The sequence below is a fragment of the Felis catus genome, chromosome D1 (assembly GCF_018350175.1).
Source record: "Felis catus isolate Fca126 chromosome D1, F.catus_Fca126_mat1.0, whole genome shotgun sequence".
In the NCBI taxonomy this organism is placed as follows: Eukaryota; Metazoa; Chordata; class Mammalia; order Carnivora; family Felidae; genus Felis; species Felis catus.
Window position 1 is genome coordinate 11803347 of NC_058377.1, and position 17125 is coordinate 11820471.

At 43.8% G+C, this 17125-nt stretch overlaps 1 protein-coding gene across 13 annotated transcripts in view; it reads right to left on the minus strand.

The window, feature by feature from the left end:
* Window positions 1-17125, minus strand: part of USP28 (ubiquitin specific peptidase 28) — a 67993-nt gene that overhangs the window by 27546 nt on the left and 23322 nt on the right. For 5 of the 13 annotated variants that reach the window (XM_011286351.4, XM_023239115.2, XM_023239113.2 and 2 more), the window contains exons 4-9: window positions 9762-9867; window positions 8672-8831; window positions 3793-3879; window positions 2945-3082; window positions 2020-2093; window positions 1015-1094 (exon numbers count right to left, since the gene is read on the minus strand). In XM_011286351.4, coding sequence (XP_011284653.3) covers window positions 1015-1094; window positions 2020-2093; window positions 2945-3082; window positions 3793-3879; window positions 8672-8831; window positions 9762-9867 — 645 coding nt within the window. Of the gene's footprint in view, window positions 1-1014; window positions 1095-2019; window positions 2094-2944; window positions 3084-3792; window positions 3880-8671; window positions 8832-9761; window positions 9868-17125 lie in introns of those variants that run through there. The other 8 variants (XM_023239116.2, XM_023239114.2, XM_023239112.2 and 5 more) reach the window with 5 other exon arrangements.

Here is a 17125-nt window from a genome sequence, read left to right on the forward strand (position 1 = left end):
GTTTATTTATCTTGAGAGAGAGCGAGCGAGAGGGCACACAAGGAGGGGAGGGGAAGAGAGAAGGAGAGACAGAATCTCAAGAAGGCTCCACGATGTCAGCGCAGAGCCCTATGTGGGGCTCAAACCCACGAACCGTGAGATCATGACCTGAGACAAAATCAAGAGTCAGAGGCTTAACCGACTGTGCCACCCAGGTACCCCAAAACAACGTGGTTGCTTAAAATATACATTTCAAGGAGAAAAAAAAGATGGGGGAGAGTGTACGGATTTTGTTACGAGACTTAAAAGATGTATCAACCAAATATAAATGATCCACATTTTGATCCTGATTAAAACAAACTGTAAAAATAAATACTCATTCCCTCCCCCCAAATATATAGAATTATAAAACAACTTGGAAATCTAAACACTGACTAAATATTTGATATTAAGAAATGCTACTTTTTTGGAGTGAATAGTGGTATTGGATTGTTTTGAAGAGAATATCAGAGGGGTAAGAGAAAAAAACGACTTAGGGAATGTCTGGCCATGGGCTAATGGTTGCCGAGTTCACGTGGGTTTTTAGACTGTTCTATCTGCGTGTGCTAAAAATTCTCCACAGTTAAAAAAGAATTAAAATTACACACCCAACATGCAGCTTAGATAAGCCTCCATAGCAGAGAAACATTTTTTGGCAGTCTAACTCAATAAAGCCTTTTGAGATTAAACACTACGTTGAAAAAAACAACACAGAGAAAATTGAGTTGCATCACTGTGACGGACATTAACACTGGACGTAGGCTGTGCAAACATTATACAATTTAATCTAACAATTCTGAGACAGACACTATGTATGCCCATTTTACAGATGAAGAGGCTGAGGGTCCAGGCACTCACACCGTTTGTCTAGGATTAAACACACACTAAGAAGGTAGAACCAATATTCAGACCTGGGACTGCCTGACTCGAAAGCCTTTTCGAGTAATACAGATACGGTCACAGGTCTAGAATCAACATTGAGAGGAAAGAATTTACCTTCACGAACCCCTTCAGTGAGGAAAGTCCCGTAGAATAGCTGCACCATTGGGTTTTCAGATTTGTTCCTGGGATTGCTGCTTTTAAAAAAAGGAAACAGTTCTCTATCATTTGGATCAGATAAGCACTGCACTAAACCTAATCATCATTCAAAAGCGAAAACAGTACATTTTCATCGACCTCCAAAGAGCCAGATATGGTCTAAAATAAGTAACGCGTTAAATCAGTTTAAACACTCATGGAACAAATATATGGGCCTGATCCCTGGCTGTGAGGAGCTGAAAGTCTAACAGGAGCGTCCCACATGCAGAAAAATACATGTGTCTTTATACAGTTATTATATATAAGAAGTGACAGATGTATACGAGTCACAGAACAGGACAGAAGTAAGAATCAACCCTCTTGAGCAGTTGTGCAAATAAACACAAAGTTTTCCCAGGGGCACAACAGAAATGAAGGGAAACAGTTTATTTCCACAAGCCCATCTTAAATGGTTACTATGTAAGCTTCCATGTACAAAGCTGTCCTATGATGTGCAGGTCTTTTACTCAGCATTAAAACAGTTTAGAAAATGTCTCAGCATCTGTATTCGAAAAGGGATCCTTGTAGTCTTTGCCCGGAATTTCACTTCTGAAATTCGTTTCAGTGACTGAAATGATTAAATTCAATGTATCCATGTGCTACCACCACGCTCACATCTAGGATTGATCTGACTTTTAAATACATTTTGTAGCATGGGCTGTGACTTCAACAAAGTTAAGAGTTCTGGCCCTTCGGTAAAAAGCTGCAGGTCAAGATGCTTATCTACATCCTCAGAGGCGAAAAGCAAAGGCAAGGAGGATACAAAATGACAAGTATCTGAATGGTGACCCTGTGAAGTTTGGCAAAGCCCAGTAATTTCCGCTTGAGAAGCAAAACCCTGTCCATTCCCCGCTTCCCCATATTGCAGTTCTCCCTGGACCACTGTGAGCAGGAAGGCCGTACAAACGAATCCTCAACACTCACTTAACGTTAACAGCTAGCTGGAATGCGTCCTCCAGCCAATCCAGGAGCTTGTGTGTGAATTCACTCACATCTTGCTATAAGAGAGGCACAAATTGCAGAAGAGTTAGACCCAACACTACAGGAAATGAAAATCTGCCCTTATCCCACCAACGAGTAAGACACCACTGCTGTGAAAGGACTTCTTTACCAAGCAAGGACAGATATCATGAAGCTAGGAGCACTGGAAGGCAGCTCCTGCAGACAGACAGAAGGCAGCTTCTGACTAGCTTATGGCCAGAGAGGAAACTGGAAGTTCACCACTTCTGGCCACATCTATTTGTAACCAACCAGCAAACAAATTCTTCCAGGTAGGCTTTAAAAAAAAAAAAAAAAAAAAAAAAAAAGTCCACAGAATGGACTACAGTGCTCTAGAATAATATGAGATCTGAACAGAGAAAGGAAAGTTTTATGAAATGTTTTGAGAACTTTGTAGACCTGTAAGACCTTTAGATAAACAGAGGGAAAAGTCAATTTTATACAGAAGGCGCTGCTCCAATAGTGACAGCTCTGTTTTTTAACACAAGGCCGGGAAAGGGAAGTCCTACTGCCTCAAAGAGAAAGATGGCTCAGAAAAGCTGCTGAACTTAGGTTTAGGTGATATTAAAAACAGGAATAATATCGGGGCCATCCCAAGGCAAATGTGCAGACAAAGGGCTTTACTTTTGTCAGTGACCCTTTGCTATGATTCGCTGAGATATTTTCCAATCTCCTCCTCTCTCCTCCAACAGCCCCTGTGTACTTGGACCCGGGACACTTCTGGTCCTTAGTCATGTTCAGGGCTGACTCCATGGCTGAACTGGGGCAACATCAGAGTAGGATCCACAAGGCAGGACTTCAAACATCACAGGGTTTGAGGGAAAACACGAGAATCACAGGCTTCTCGCACCTGCTGTTCCTCAGGTGATCGGAATGCTCCCTTTAAGAGATCCAGGGCTGCGGAAGGGTCTACAAATTTGCGATTTGATCCCATCATCAGAGCAAACAAGTACTGAAGCTCTTGCATAAACACGATATTTCTCTTTTCCTGTAGAGGAGACAGCAACGTGTGTTCTTACAACCCTTCACTTGGAAAATTATAACATACGAAAGAGAAGCGTTGTCACTGATCCCTCCCTAATTCATATTTACCTAGATCTAGAGCAGTGGGGACTCAAACTATGTGACCCATACTCTGTAAGGTCCATGTGGGGATTGCCTTAAACTGAAGACTATCTATGTGGAAGCCTGAAAGGGAATACTGTCAGAAAGGCAAAAATGTTTACTTTCCTAAGCTGCTGCCCTCCCTCCTGTTAGGAAAATGCATCCCCGAGGTGAAATCCTGGGAAGGGTTAGATCACCGGCAGAAGGCCACGTTGTTTGGCGAGAACCCACCATAGGCTCTTCTAGAAGGATCCAGGCCTCTGGCACCAGGTCACCCATTCTGCATCACTCGGCCTCACCTGCTAATGAGCAGTGAGGGACCCCTCACACAGAACGAGTGTTTCTGAACCTTCCGCTCAGAAGCAGAAAAGTCAAGGCTGCCAGGATGACCGACCGCTTTCTTGGATACGCTTTTCTAATTTTATTTTTACTTAACTTTACGTTTTTGCAGACCCTTGTTTCGTGTCACAAAGAAGGAAAACAAATACTAGCACGAGCCAAAAAACATCACAGCTGTCAGCTTTAGCCAAAATTTCAAAGCCTTTGGGACGCAAGGGACTAAGCAAGAGTGAGGATTTCTCCACACCAACTCACCGTGTGACTTGGACAGTTTTCAAGTACATTCTGTGGCAGGCTATAGCTGAGAACAAGTCTTCGAAATTCAGGCAGTTGGAAGAGAGACTGAAATAAAGAAAGAGATTCCTAGCCTTTCTTTCAAAATAACTGCAGCAAAAAAGATACTTCTTTTACCTCAGAAGCGCGTATGACCGTCACCTGCTATTTCTACTTCTATGCTTAAGGAAATGATGATGGCTCCGTGTAAGAATTTAGCTGACCAAATGAATCCTTTTAGGGGAAAACCAGAAACAACATGATGGCTAACGACAGAGATAGATTAAATAAGCTATGGTACATGTGCACAATAGGCTATTATGTAGTCATTAATATTGTAGAGAAAATGTTTCTGGAATGTGGACTAAGACACAGCAGTGGAACTGAATGCCTAAGAGCTACAAGGTTAACACGGAGAAATCTCAGAGCTATGTTCCGTGGAGGTCGAAGTTCCAGAAAAACAGAGTATGAAATGGTTGATAATAAGGTTAAATATATATAAGACAATATGGCACATTGTTTAGGGACCAGGCAGTCCAGGGACTTGTAACATTTATTTCTAAAGCTGGGTACCAAGTATAGCAGTGGGTGCTATTCTCCACTTTGTCATAGGAACCATTCTTTTTTTTTTTTTTTTTTTTTTTTTTTAACAGCAGATATCTCTGGTTTATTGTCTGTAAGTCATACATGTTTCGACTATGAATATCTCTTGAGGGTTAAAGTGTTTACAAATCCCTTGTATGAAGAGAACTCCTCATCCCCATGGACTCCACAGATGAAGACCCCTCAGGCCTGCTCACTGGAAGTCTGGAAGCAGCATCCTGGCAGACCACAGGCCTGCGGCTTCCCTCCCACTATGACGACCCGACTGGGGTTCAACCGCCAGGGGTAGCATCCCGCCGGGCAGTGCTGGTGAAGTCTGGTCACGCTACGGCACCAACGGTCTGTCTACCTGGAGCCAGGGCGAGACCTCTTTGCTCCACACTCAACCTGCCCCCCTCTCTCCCCACCTCACCTGCCCCTTCCCGTGGTCATTCCCACTCTGCTCACGGCACCAGACCATTTCCCAGGGCTTCTGTTCCACCACGAGGAAAACGGCCTTACATTCACAAGTCATTCCGTTCCGCCTCCTCTCCTTCACCGGAATCTGGGCTTCCTCAAAGACACAGGCATCTTAAAAGCCATCTAAGTGTGAGCTAACATTACGCTTCCCGATCCAGCGTCAGTACGACCCTCCAACATCTGCTGCTTCTCCATGTCACTCACTTAACTGTGTCACTCACTTAACTACACACTCCTCCTCTACTCATCAAAGTGCAGAACTTCAGAGGAATCTTTGAATCCTTTCTTTGTTATCCATCCACATCCCCTGAGGAAGAAGTCACTCGGACTCTGCCTCCGGGGGGTGCTCTTCGTAACTACCTCCTCCCCACCATCCCTACCAAGTGCTCATCAGACTCCCCTCACCTCTCACCTGGGTCACTGCTCATGGTCTCCCTGCCTCCAGGGACCCCCTCCCTGCCCGGATCAATTCACTTGCCACACAGGTTCCTCTGTCTTCCTGAGATGACAGAAATAAAGCTGCTGATTCACGGACACCTGCCACAGGGCCACAGCTCTTCCTCTCCCAAGTCCTGGCCACACCCAACAGAACAGGACATCCTGTTAGCTCGGCCCTCAGAATAAATCAAGAATCCAACCTCCCCCAAGGCTACCAGCCTTGGGTCCAGGCCACCATCACCTCTCACGTGGGCAACTGTAGCAGCCTCCTGTGTAGCTTTGTCCACCTGTCCCTCACCACCTGCATTCTGTTCTGCCCACAGTGGCGACAGTGAGGAGTCAGAGTTCATCACTGCTCTGCTCAGAACCCTCAGTGACTCCCTCCTCTGCTCCTGGAATCCCAGCCCCTCGGGCCTCCTGAGCGCCGTGAGCACACCAAGCCCACTCCCACATTGGGGCCCTTGCTCCGTGCTTTCCTCCACCTGGAGTGTTCTCCCCCGAAGCTGCCTGGCTCACTCCATCACCTCTCAAGTATCTGGCATCTGTTCCAACCTCCTCCCTTGGGCGAGGCCTCAGCAGCACAGTTTATATTGTGCCCTGATTCTCCCATCTCCTCTGCAGCAATTCGGCCATGCCTAACCTTGCTCTTGTTTCTATCACGGTGATCACCACCTAATGTGTTCTGTAAGCTTAGTTAACTAGTTACTTTTCCACTTTACTGCTCTTTGTGTGTCTTGCCTCACGAGAATTTAACTTCCACAAACCCAAGGCTCTGTGTCGGTTTTACTCATTCTTTTATCTCAAGGGCCTAGAACAGGGCTACACACACAGTGGGTGTTCAACTAACATCTGCTCAGGGAACACAAGCACACCCATTCAGCCCGGGACCCCTTGGCTTTGTGAGCATCTTATGCCTAGGGACACATTCCTCCATTCCATCTCTATGACCACGTCTGAGGTCATACGCAGGATGTATCAATTCCGGAGAAGCGGCCAATTCTCAGATCACACATTCGGAAAAGCCCGCTCTTGGACCGCAACCTGTCTTCCAGCGTTACTGATCCAATTACCCAGAGGACATCTGTTCTTTGACTTTGTCAAAGACCCAAGCCAACGGACTCCCTTCTGTTCTGCCTGACCACCAGTCCCTTCCTGTCTCCAGCTCTGATTCCATGGTCTTTAACCATCCCCCATTAAATCCTCAAACTGCCCTTGGCATCAAACCCAGCAAAGCCCCCAACCTAAATAATGTTCAGTTTCCACCTAAGAGTCTCAGAGCGCTGCTAAGAGAAAAGTCCCGATAAAACAGGCCATCCTGACGTCAGTACGCATTTAAGGTCAACACCCTCAAGCAGACCTTCACATTCGCAGAAGTCCTACTACTGTGTTCTGGTGCCGACTGGCCTCCACTGTCCACAGCAACCGCCCCTTTAAGCCGACGCCATCCCTTCTCCAGGGACTCAGATGAGGGCTGCTTACCTCACAGAGACGATGATCTGAAGCCACCTCAGCTGTAATCTGCAATGTGCCTTTCTTCCTTCTCTTCTCCCCTATTACTCCCCTGCCCTTTTCCTACTCGGGGCTGATCCCTCCCTCCAGGCTCTAGATCCTGTCTTCTCGGGCTTTCTCAGAAACCTTACTTTGTGATCCTCTCTGTGCCTTTTTTTTTTTTTTTATTTTTTTTTTTTTAATGTTTATTCATTTTCTGAGAGAGAAAGGGACAGCGTGGGCAGGGGAGCGGGAGAGAGAGGGAGAGAGGGAGGATCCAGAGTGGGCTCCGTGCTGACAGCGGAGAGCCCCCTCTACGCCTTTCAATATGCCCACAGGCGAGAAGGCTGAGGAGGGTGGGAGGGCAGGCAGGGTCCTCAGCCTCTCCCCCCTCCTCTCTGAAAGGACTGACTGAGGTCCCGAAGTCCACATTCCTTCCTACATGCTACCCTCCACACAGATGCCTACCATCTTCGTGAAATGGAAGCAGATCATCTCACTTCACTGCTCTAAACCTTCCAATACTTTTGCACTTTCCTAAGCCCTCATCGTGATGCTGGGCACCCCCCGCCTCACCTCCACTACCCTTCTGATATCATCACTGTCTGTTCCCTGCCCATGAGCACTCAGTTCTGCCTTCTTTCTATTTCTCAACACATTCAACAAACTCCTGAACCTGGGTCTTTTCACTTGCTGTTCCCTCTGCCTACCGTGCCCTTTATGTAAGTATAGGGCGCATCCCCTCACCTCCTTTAGGTCTCTGCTCAAATGCCCTCCTTTCCAGAGAGGCCTCCTTCCCTGCCCAGCTCCTCTTACCCTCACTCATCTTTACGGCACTTCTCACCACTTGATATGTATAATTTGCTGCCCATCCTGCTTTTTTCAAACTAAACTCTCTGTTAACGACTTTCCTTTATTCACTGCTGTTTCCCCAGTGCTAACACAGGGCCAGGCACAGAGTAAGCTGCAAGAATCTGGATCCTACGTGTGGAAAGGGAGGCCTCCATTTTTGGCTGAGCCGCTGGGGAGAGGTCAAGTATCACAAAGGGGAAGACTGGAGGGGCAGGATCAGGTGCCACACTGTGGCCCTATTAAGTTTAAGATGCCTGGGAGGTACTTCCAGAGAGGCAACACTCTCGAGGGGGGAATTCGTCAACTCCGTGGGCTCTATCACCGTGTGTATAAGCCACTGACTCCTACAGTGGCATGTGTAGCCCACATCTTTTTCCTGAACGGCAGATTCAAGTCAGTACCGGTTTATACGCATCTCCGTGTCGCACCTTAAACTCAGCATGTGTAGAACCGAACTGAGATCCCCCTCTTCACACACACCCAAATATTCCTCTTCCGGCATCTAACCATCCTATCATCCACCTAGTTTCTCAGGCTAGAAACCCTGGAGTCTTTCTCGGCGGTCTCCTGCATATCCCCTCTATCCAACCTCTCCCCTAGCACCTGTAGATCTGATCTCCTGCATAACTCTAGAAAGCTTTTCTCTCCTTCCACGGCTTACACTGCTTCCCTTTTCCAGGCCGCCATCTTTTCCTGCCTGGGTATCTGTGTCCCAACTGCTTTCTCCTTACTGACTCTGCTGTAATACGTTTTTCAGTCAAAATGCTGATCCAAACCACCTATTTGACATATTTACAAACGAATTTGCAACCACAGGATATTTTGTTTTTAGCATTGCCTAATTTAGACACCAGAGCATCTAGACCCAAACACAGGAGAGCAAAACACAATAATGCCATGCGGGAAAACACCAGTCTTATACCTCTGCTTCCATTTCTCTAAGCTGGGTTTCTTACATTTCAACTCGATAAATGACAAAGTTGTTTCCAGAAGACACAGTTGTTTCTTAAACACATCATACCTGAATAACAGCACTAAACCAACATGTATTGCCAACATTCTTCAGTCCAACTGGCCAACCATCAACTCTCCTCCAGTCGTTGGGATTGGGATTTTCTCCCCAGACTTCACAGCGTTTTCTCTTTGAGCGTTTAGTTTCTGCAGAGGCTGCCTCGCGCATCCTATAGTGTGCCAACATACCACACAACAAAAAAGGAAAAAGTTAAAGAACGATGTATTATATGGAGAATCATGGTCATCTTTCACAGATAATTTGAAATGCCAGATACACTATTTCCTGGGTAATCACTGGGCTGTATAGTAGCTATAACATTATAATCTAAATGAAAAGTAAGGTTTAGACATGGATGCTAATCCGTCCGTAACAGAGATTATTACCAATAAGGTCCATGATGGAACCGAGCTGACACTGAAGACTATTTATGGCTGCCGTATCAAAAGATTCAGATTTCAGCAACAGTGACCTATCTCAGACCTTGCCATTGAGAGAGGCAAGAGAGACACTCTGCTAGAGATAAGAGCCTTCAAATTGCCTAGCACACAAAACCTGGCCCTATGTTTTCCTGAAACAACTCAGCAGTGTGAGGGAATAAACATGTCCAGAAACTGACAGGCCTCCACTGGAACTAGATGTTTATGAACAATACCAGTCAATCATCAAATTAGTACTAATTCAAAAAAGATATGTGTGGTCACTTCTGAGATGGGGTAGTTGAGCGTTAACTCATTTTCAAAGAGCCAACAACATAACCTTCAATGTGTACGAAGCCTCCAAGTTTATGAAGGGGATACACACTGTCAGATGTTTGTACTAGGATGGGTTTTCTCTCCCTCTCAAGTGCAAACTACGAAGGCCTGCAGGCCTCTACTCAAAGACCACATCTACTCTAAGACCTTTGCCATATTTGGCTTTGTCAAAAAGTAAACCAAAAAGTAAGCTAATGGGAATTTAAATTTTCTCCTAAAAAAATTTCATTTGGATACAATTAAAAGAGCCTGGCAGAACTGTCCCTCAGTGGCATCCACAGCTATTACTGCCTCTGACCTACATACTATTGTGAGGAGTAAAGATGATAAATTGCATAAATAACCTGTTCAGATCTCTTCCATCAGCTTGAATGTTGGGGGACTCCAACAGACTCAAAGCAATGGCAGCCTGTAGGTCATCTTTGTTATCATGAGTAAGGTCTATCACTTCTGGAAGATAAACAGAAATTTAATTAATCTATATGTAGGAAACAACAGCCTTCTGGCTGTACAGTAGGAAAAAAGGCAAAAGCATTCACAAAACTAGATATGCTCCCTAGTTCTCACGACACTGGCTCATCTGTGGAACAACTTTATTACTCCAGGCCAGAGGCAAATGAGTAATTCACAGCTATACGGTAACCTTAAGATTAGCCAAAAGGGCAGGAATGATAAGCTGCTGAGAGGTAATGAATCAAATAAGCACTTCTGCAGTCTTATTCCACAGAGTAAAATATACATCCCATATATGGAGGTTAAATAGTTTATCTGTCATCATAAAACATCAGCTAAATATCAAACACATTCAAGGAGCAGATATTTTCAATCTCACACAAACTCTTCTAGGGAATAGAAAACATACTCCCCAGGGGCGCCTTGGTGGCTTAGCTGGTTAAGTGTCTGACTCTTAATTTTTGGCTCAGGTCATGATCTTGCAATCCATGGGGTCGGGCTCTATGCTGACAGCATGAAGCCTACTTGGGATTCTCTCGCTCCCTCCCTCTCTCTGCCCCTCCCCCTCCACTGCCTCCTTTCTATCTGTCTCAAAATAAATAAACTAAAAAAAAAAAAAAAAAAAAAAAAAAAGAAGAAGAAGACATACTCCCCAACTCATTTTATGAAGTCAGCGTAACATCTAGGTATATCCCAAACCAATCAAGAATAGTGAAAGGAAAAGCAACAAACATAAACACAGATGTAAAAAAAGAAAGAAGATATGAGCAAATAAAATCCAGTAATCTACCCCCCAAAATCAAATAGTAACACCACGCTGAGTTCATTGCAGAATGAAATACTGAGTTAACATTAGAAAATTACCATCAAAATACACTTAAAGGAATAATCATCTTAATAGATACAGAAAAAGTACTTAACATTCAACTCTATTCAAGAATAAAAATCCCAAGCCAACTAAGAACAAAAGAGAATATTCTTAGGCTGAGAAAGAGTACCCATGAAAAGCCCACAGCAAACTTTATACTTAATTGTGAAATGTAAAACACTTTTATTTTGTTTTATTAGTATTTTTTAAAATGTTTTATTTATTTTTGAGCGGGGTGGAGGGGGCAGAGAGAGAGGGAGACACAGAATCGGAAGCAGGCTCCAGGCTCTGAGCTGTCAGCACAGAGCCCAACGCAGGGCTCGAACCCACAAACTGCACGAGATCATAACCTGAGCCAAAGTCAGACGCCCAACCAACTGAACCACCCAGGCACCCCTCGGCGCAACAGTTCTTAACTGGGGGTGAATCTGCACCCTTCCCCTCCTAGGGACACCTGCCTACACCTGGAGATGTGTCTTCAGCTGCCAGTACCTGGGGGAGGGGGCGCTACTGGCATCCAACAGGTAGAGGCCAGGGATACTGCTCAACATGCAACAATACACAGGATGGCCCTGTTCAACAAAGAATTATCTGGTCCCAAACGTCAGTAGCCCAAACGCTATTCTCCGGGAAAGCAACAGAGAGTAAACAAACTAAAAAAGTCAACCAAAAGGTAGACTGGAAGGTGGGAAGGGCTATGGATGAAAAGTTGAGCCAGGCCAGGACGCCAGGATGATGATGGAGGAGGTGAGAAGCGGTCGGATTTACTGAAGATCCTTTGGGAGGCAGAAGAAGCAAGGAGCCAGACAGAGATGAAGCTTTGAGCCTGAGCATCTGGAAGGATAACTAAGTGGTCCTTCCCAGCGGTCTCTTTATATCCATTCTAAAACTGCCCCCTCTGCTCCCCTGCCAATCTTCTCCTTTCTCCACACGGCAGCCAGGACAATCTTTAAATAGAAACTCGGTGCCTCCAGTCCCCTTCTCTGTTCACTCCCAAGGTTCCCAAATGCCTGGTGGGTGCCCACCCTGATCCAAAAGGTCTACGATGACATGACCCTTCTAGTTCCTCTTGCTTCTCCTTCAACCCTACTCACCTCCACCCGCTGGCCACAGTGTACCTGATGCACCTCCTCAACACACCAGGCTCTGGCCTCTCTCCCCTAACTACCCTCCACTCCTGTCTGACCCTATTCCTCCTGAAGGCCTCTGTTTAGAGGCATCTCCTCCAGGAAGTCTTCCTGGACACCCTCTGCTGGGTGAGAGGTCTTCTCTGGGCTTTCACACCCCCCTGAAAACACATTTATTTTAAAACCAAGACAAAAATGCCTACCATCAGGACATACATTCACTGTGGTTCTGAACATTCTGGCCAGTTCTTACAAGAAGACAATAAAAGGGGAGCTTGGGTGTTTCAGTCCATTAAGCACCCAACTCCTGATCTTGGCTCAGGTCATGATCTCACAGTTCAGGAGTTCAAGCCCTGCATCAGGTTCCAGACAGCAAGCGCAGAGCCTGCTTGAGATTCTCTGTCTCCCCCTCTCTCTCTGCCCCTCTCCCGCTCATACACACTCTCTCAAAAATAAATACATGTTTTTTAAATAAATAAACTCATGCAACTGAATAAAAAAAAAAAAAAAAAAAAAAAAAACAGGCCAATGTTAAAAACAGGCCAATGTTAAAAACAGGCCAAGAATCTGAATAGACATTTCTCCAAAGAATATCTACAAATGACCAATAAGCACATGAAAGGATGCTCAACATCATTAGCCATTAAGGAAATGCAAATCAAACTACAATGTGCTATCACCCCGCACCCACCAGGACGGCTGGTATCATAAACAGACAAAACAGGAAAATAACAAGAGCTGATGAGGATTTGGAGAAATTGGAGCCCTTGTGTGTTAGCTGGAGAGGACACAAAATGGTGCAGCTGCAGTAGAAGTTTGAAGGAACCGACTCTGGCAGCCCTTCAAAAAGTTAAACATACAAAGCTTTAGGACATTGGACTGAGCAAGGATTTCTTAGGCCACCAAAAGCACAGGGAACAAAAACAAAAATTGGCAAATGGGACAAAAGCAAACTTAAAAAAAATTTTTTGTGCACGGAAGGCTACAATCAATAGAGTAAATGGGGCACTTGGGTGCCTCAGTGGATTAAGTGTCTGACTTCGGCTCAGGTCATGATCTTGCAGTTCGAGGGTTTGGGCCCAGCATCGGGCTCTGTGCTGACAGTACGGAGCCTGCTTGGGAACTTCTGTCCCCCTCTCTCTCTGCCTCTCTTTCCTCTCCCATGTGCGTGCTCACGCTCTTTCCTTCTCTCCCTCAAAAATAAACATAAAAAAAAAAAAAGATGTAAATAGAATAAAAAAGCAACTACTGAATGGGAGAAAATATTTACCAATCACGTATTTGATAGAAGGGTTAATATCTAGGGGCACCCGGGTGGCCCAGTCAGTTAAGCGTCTGACTCTTGGTTTTGGCTCAGGTCACTGTCTGGGGTTTCATGGGTTCGAGCCTCACGTCGGGTTCTGTGCTGGAGCATGGAGCTTGCTTGGGATTCTCTCTCTTTGCCCCACCCCCACTTGCACTGTCTCTCAAATAAATAAATAAAGGGTTAATATCTAGAACATATAAAAAACTCCTACAACTCAAACCAAAATAACCCAATTTGAAAACAGGTGAAGGACCTGAATGGATGTATCTCCAAAGATGACATACAAAGGCCCAACAAGCACGTGAAAAGATGTTCAGCATCACTAATTATCAAAGAAAATGCAAACCGAAACCACACTAAGGTATCACCTCAAACTCATCAGGATGACAAGTAAAACAAACAAACAGGAAATAACAAGTGCTGGTGAAGATGCTGTGAAATTGGAAGGCTTGGTGAGACTGTAAAATGGTGCAGCAACTGCTATGGAAAACAGGATAGAGGTTCCTCAAAACAAATAAAAATGGGGCCACCACCCGAGCCAGCAATCTCACTGCTGGATATACATTCCAAAAGGACCGAAAGCAGGGTATCGAAGAGATAGTTGCACAACCACGTTCACAGAAGCACTATTCACAACAGCCAAGCAGTGAAAGCAACTCAAATATCCACCGACGAATAAATGGGTAAAGAAAATGCAGTGTATACATACAACAGAGTGTTATTCAGCCTTAAACAGGAAGGAAATTCTAACATAGGCTATGATGTGAACCTTGAAGACATCATGCGAAGAGAAGTAAGCCAGCCACAAAAGGACACACACTGCATGATTCCACTTGAATGAGGTACCCAGAGTAGTCAGAATCATAGACAGAAAGGAGAACAGTGGTTGCCAGGAGCTGAAGGGAGGAGGGAATAGGGAGTTATTGTTCAGTGCGTAGAGAGTTCAGTTTTGCAAGATGAAGAAGTTCTGGAGATCTACTTCACAACACTATGAATACATTTAATACTACCAAACCGTATATTTAAAAATGGTTAAGATGGTAGGGGTGCCTGGGTGGCTTAGTCACTTAAGTGTCTGACTTCAGTTCAGGTCATGATCTCCTGGTTTGTGGATTTGAGCCTCATGTTGGGCTCTGCACTGACAGCTCAGAGCCTGGAGCCTGCTTCCGATTGTGTGTCTCCCTCTCTCTCTGCCCCTCCCCCACTCACACTCTGCTTCTCTCTCAAAAATAAGCATTAAAAATTTTTTTTAAATGTGGGAATGCAAGCTGGTGCAGCCACTCTGGAAAACAGGATGGAGGTTCCTCAAAAAACTAAAAATAGAACTACCCTACAACCCAGCAATTGCACCACTAGGTATTTATCCAAGGGATACAGGTGTGCTGTTTTGAAGGGGCACATGCACCCCCATGTTTATAGCAGCACCATCAACAATAGCCAAAGTATGGAAAGAGCCCAAATGTCCATCGATGGATGAATGGATTAAAGAAGATGTGGTGTATACATATACAATGGTGTATTACTCGGCAATCAAAAAGAAGGAAATCTTGCCATTTGCGACTATGTAGATGGAACTGGAGGGTATTCTGCTAAGTGAAATTAGTCAGAGAAAGACAAAAATCATATGACTTCACTCATATGAGGATTTTGTTTCAGATAAACATAAGGGAAGAAAAGCAAAACTAATATAAAAACAGGGAGGGGGACAAAACAGAAGGGACTCATAAATATGGAGAACAAACTGAGGGTTACTGGAGGGGTTCTGGGAGGGGGATGGGCTAAATGGGTAAGGGGCACTAAGGAATCTACTCCTGAAATCATTGTTGCACTAGATGCTAACTAATTTGGATGTCAATTTAAAAAAAATAAAATAAATTAAATAAATGTGTTTTTTTAAATAAATAAATGTTTTAATGGTTAAGATGGCAAATTTTATGTTATGTGTTCTTGACCACAACTAAAAAAAAAGACTTCCAACTAATAAATTATGAAGTATTGATAGAATATTAGCATTTCGAAGTCTCCAATAAAGTAAAGCATCTCAGCAATAATCACCAATGACTGCAGAAGACACTAGGTCGGGGATTTTATAATAAATAAATCAAGCGGATAATCTTCTGAACACACTAACAATTCTAACGACACAAAAAGAGGGCGGTCAGATGTTACTTGCTTCTTCAACATGACAAAACAGAAGATCCATCACACACACAATACTACCTGTGACACGGTCGTGCGAGTTAAGCACCTAAGTCTACGGGAAAGACAAGGGACAAAAAACCCATTCAAAGATACTGCAAGATTTGATTTCTTTGGACCTTAAACCGCAAGTAAAAAAGAGAGAGGGGATTTATAAAGAGTATCTTAAAAGACATTTCAAACACATCTAATGTTTTAATGCCATCTGTATCATTATTTTTGAAAACCAACGGCAAGCGTATGGTTAATGAGATGATTAAGGAAATTTCTACACTGGTCTTTGAGTGACATTAAAGAATTATTAATTTTTAATGTGTGATAATGTTGCAGCTAAGAAAACAGTCCTCTTTTAGAAAAATTAAAACAAGGAAGTTGACACAGAATTGTTACATGACCCAGTAATTCCATTCGTAGGAATGAATTAAAAACAGATCCTCAAAAGAAACAGAATGGGAAACATGAAAATCCAATATAACAGAGAGCTGATAATGCAGACCAGTGGGTAAGTAAAGTCTTTTTTTTTAATTATTTTTTTTAATGTTTATTTCTGACAGAGAGAGAGAAAGAGAGAGAGAGAGAGAGAGAGAGAGAGAGAGAGCGAGAGCGCGCGAGCATGAGTGGGGGTGGGGCAGAGAGAGAGGGAGACACAGAGTCCGAAGCAGGATCCAGGCTCTGAGCTGTCAGCACAGAGCCCGACGCGGGGCTCGAACTCACGGACCACGAGATCATGACCTGAGCCGAAGTTGGACACTCAACCAACTGAGTCACCCAGGTGGCCCTAGTAAAGTCTTTTTAATAAAAGGTACCAGGACAATTGAGTAGCTGTATGGGGCCCAGTGAGTGCCAAGGAATCTAAAACTGTATCCTTACCTTATGCCTTGCCTCCTCCCCGCAAATCCACTTCAGATGGGTTAAAGAATGTGAAAAGCAAAACATTACAATTCTCATATCTTAGGACTGCAGAGTATAAAAGGAGTTCTTAAACAAAAAGCACAAACCACAGGAAAAGACTGACAAATGCAACCACAATAAAATTAAGGTATTTAGCTCACACCATAGGGTAAAAACCCAAGTCACCAACAGGGAAAAGATGTCTGTAATACAAATCCAAAAAAGTGGGCTAATATCAAATATATATAAAGTCAATATCAGTAAGATATATATCAAGCCTAAGGCTATTATCAATAAGAGAGTATCAGGAATCAATAAGAAAAAAAAACAAACAAATAGAAAAATTGAGGCAGAAAACCCAAAGAGAAATTTCACTCACAGGAAAACGTGAGTGGTCAAAAGGACAAAGTTGCTCAATCTCCTTACCAACGTAAAAAAACTCTCACTGAAAACAAGATATTTTGTAACAAAAATACGGGCAATAATTTTATAATATAACCAGTTTGAGAGCAATGGGTATCCCCAAATCCTGTTAATAAATAGGTAAAAAACCTTCTGGAAAATATCACTACCTATAAAGTTGAAGATGAGAGTACCTTACTACCAATGACACTCCTGGGTATATGCTAACTACAGAAATTTTGCATACATGCACAAGAAACATGAATCAAACAGCTCACAGCAACCTTGTTTATAATAGCAAAAAAAAAAAAAAAAAAAAAAGGAAACAACCCCAGGTCAATAAACAAATATATCACTTTCGGTATATTCAGACTATGAAATACTACATACCAGTGAAACTAAAGGAACTACAGTTATAACCTTCAATATGAACGAGTTTCAAAAAGAAAAATCTTAACTGAA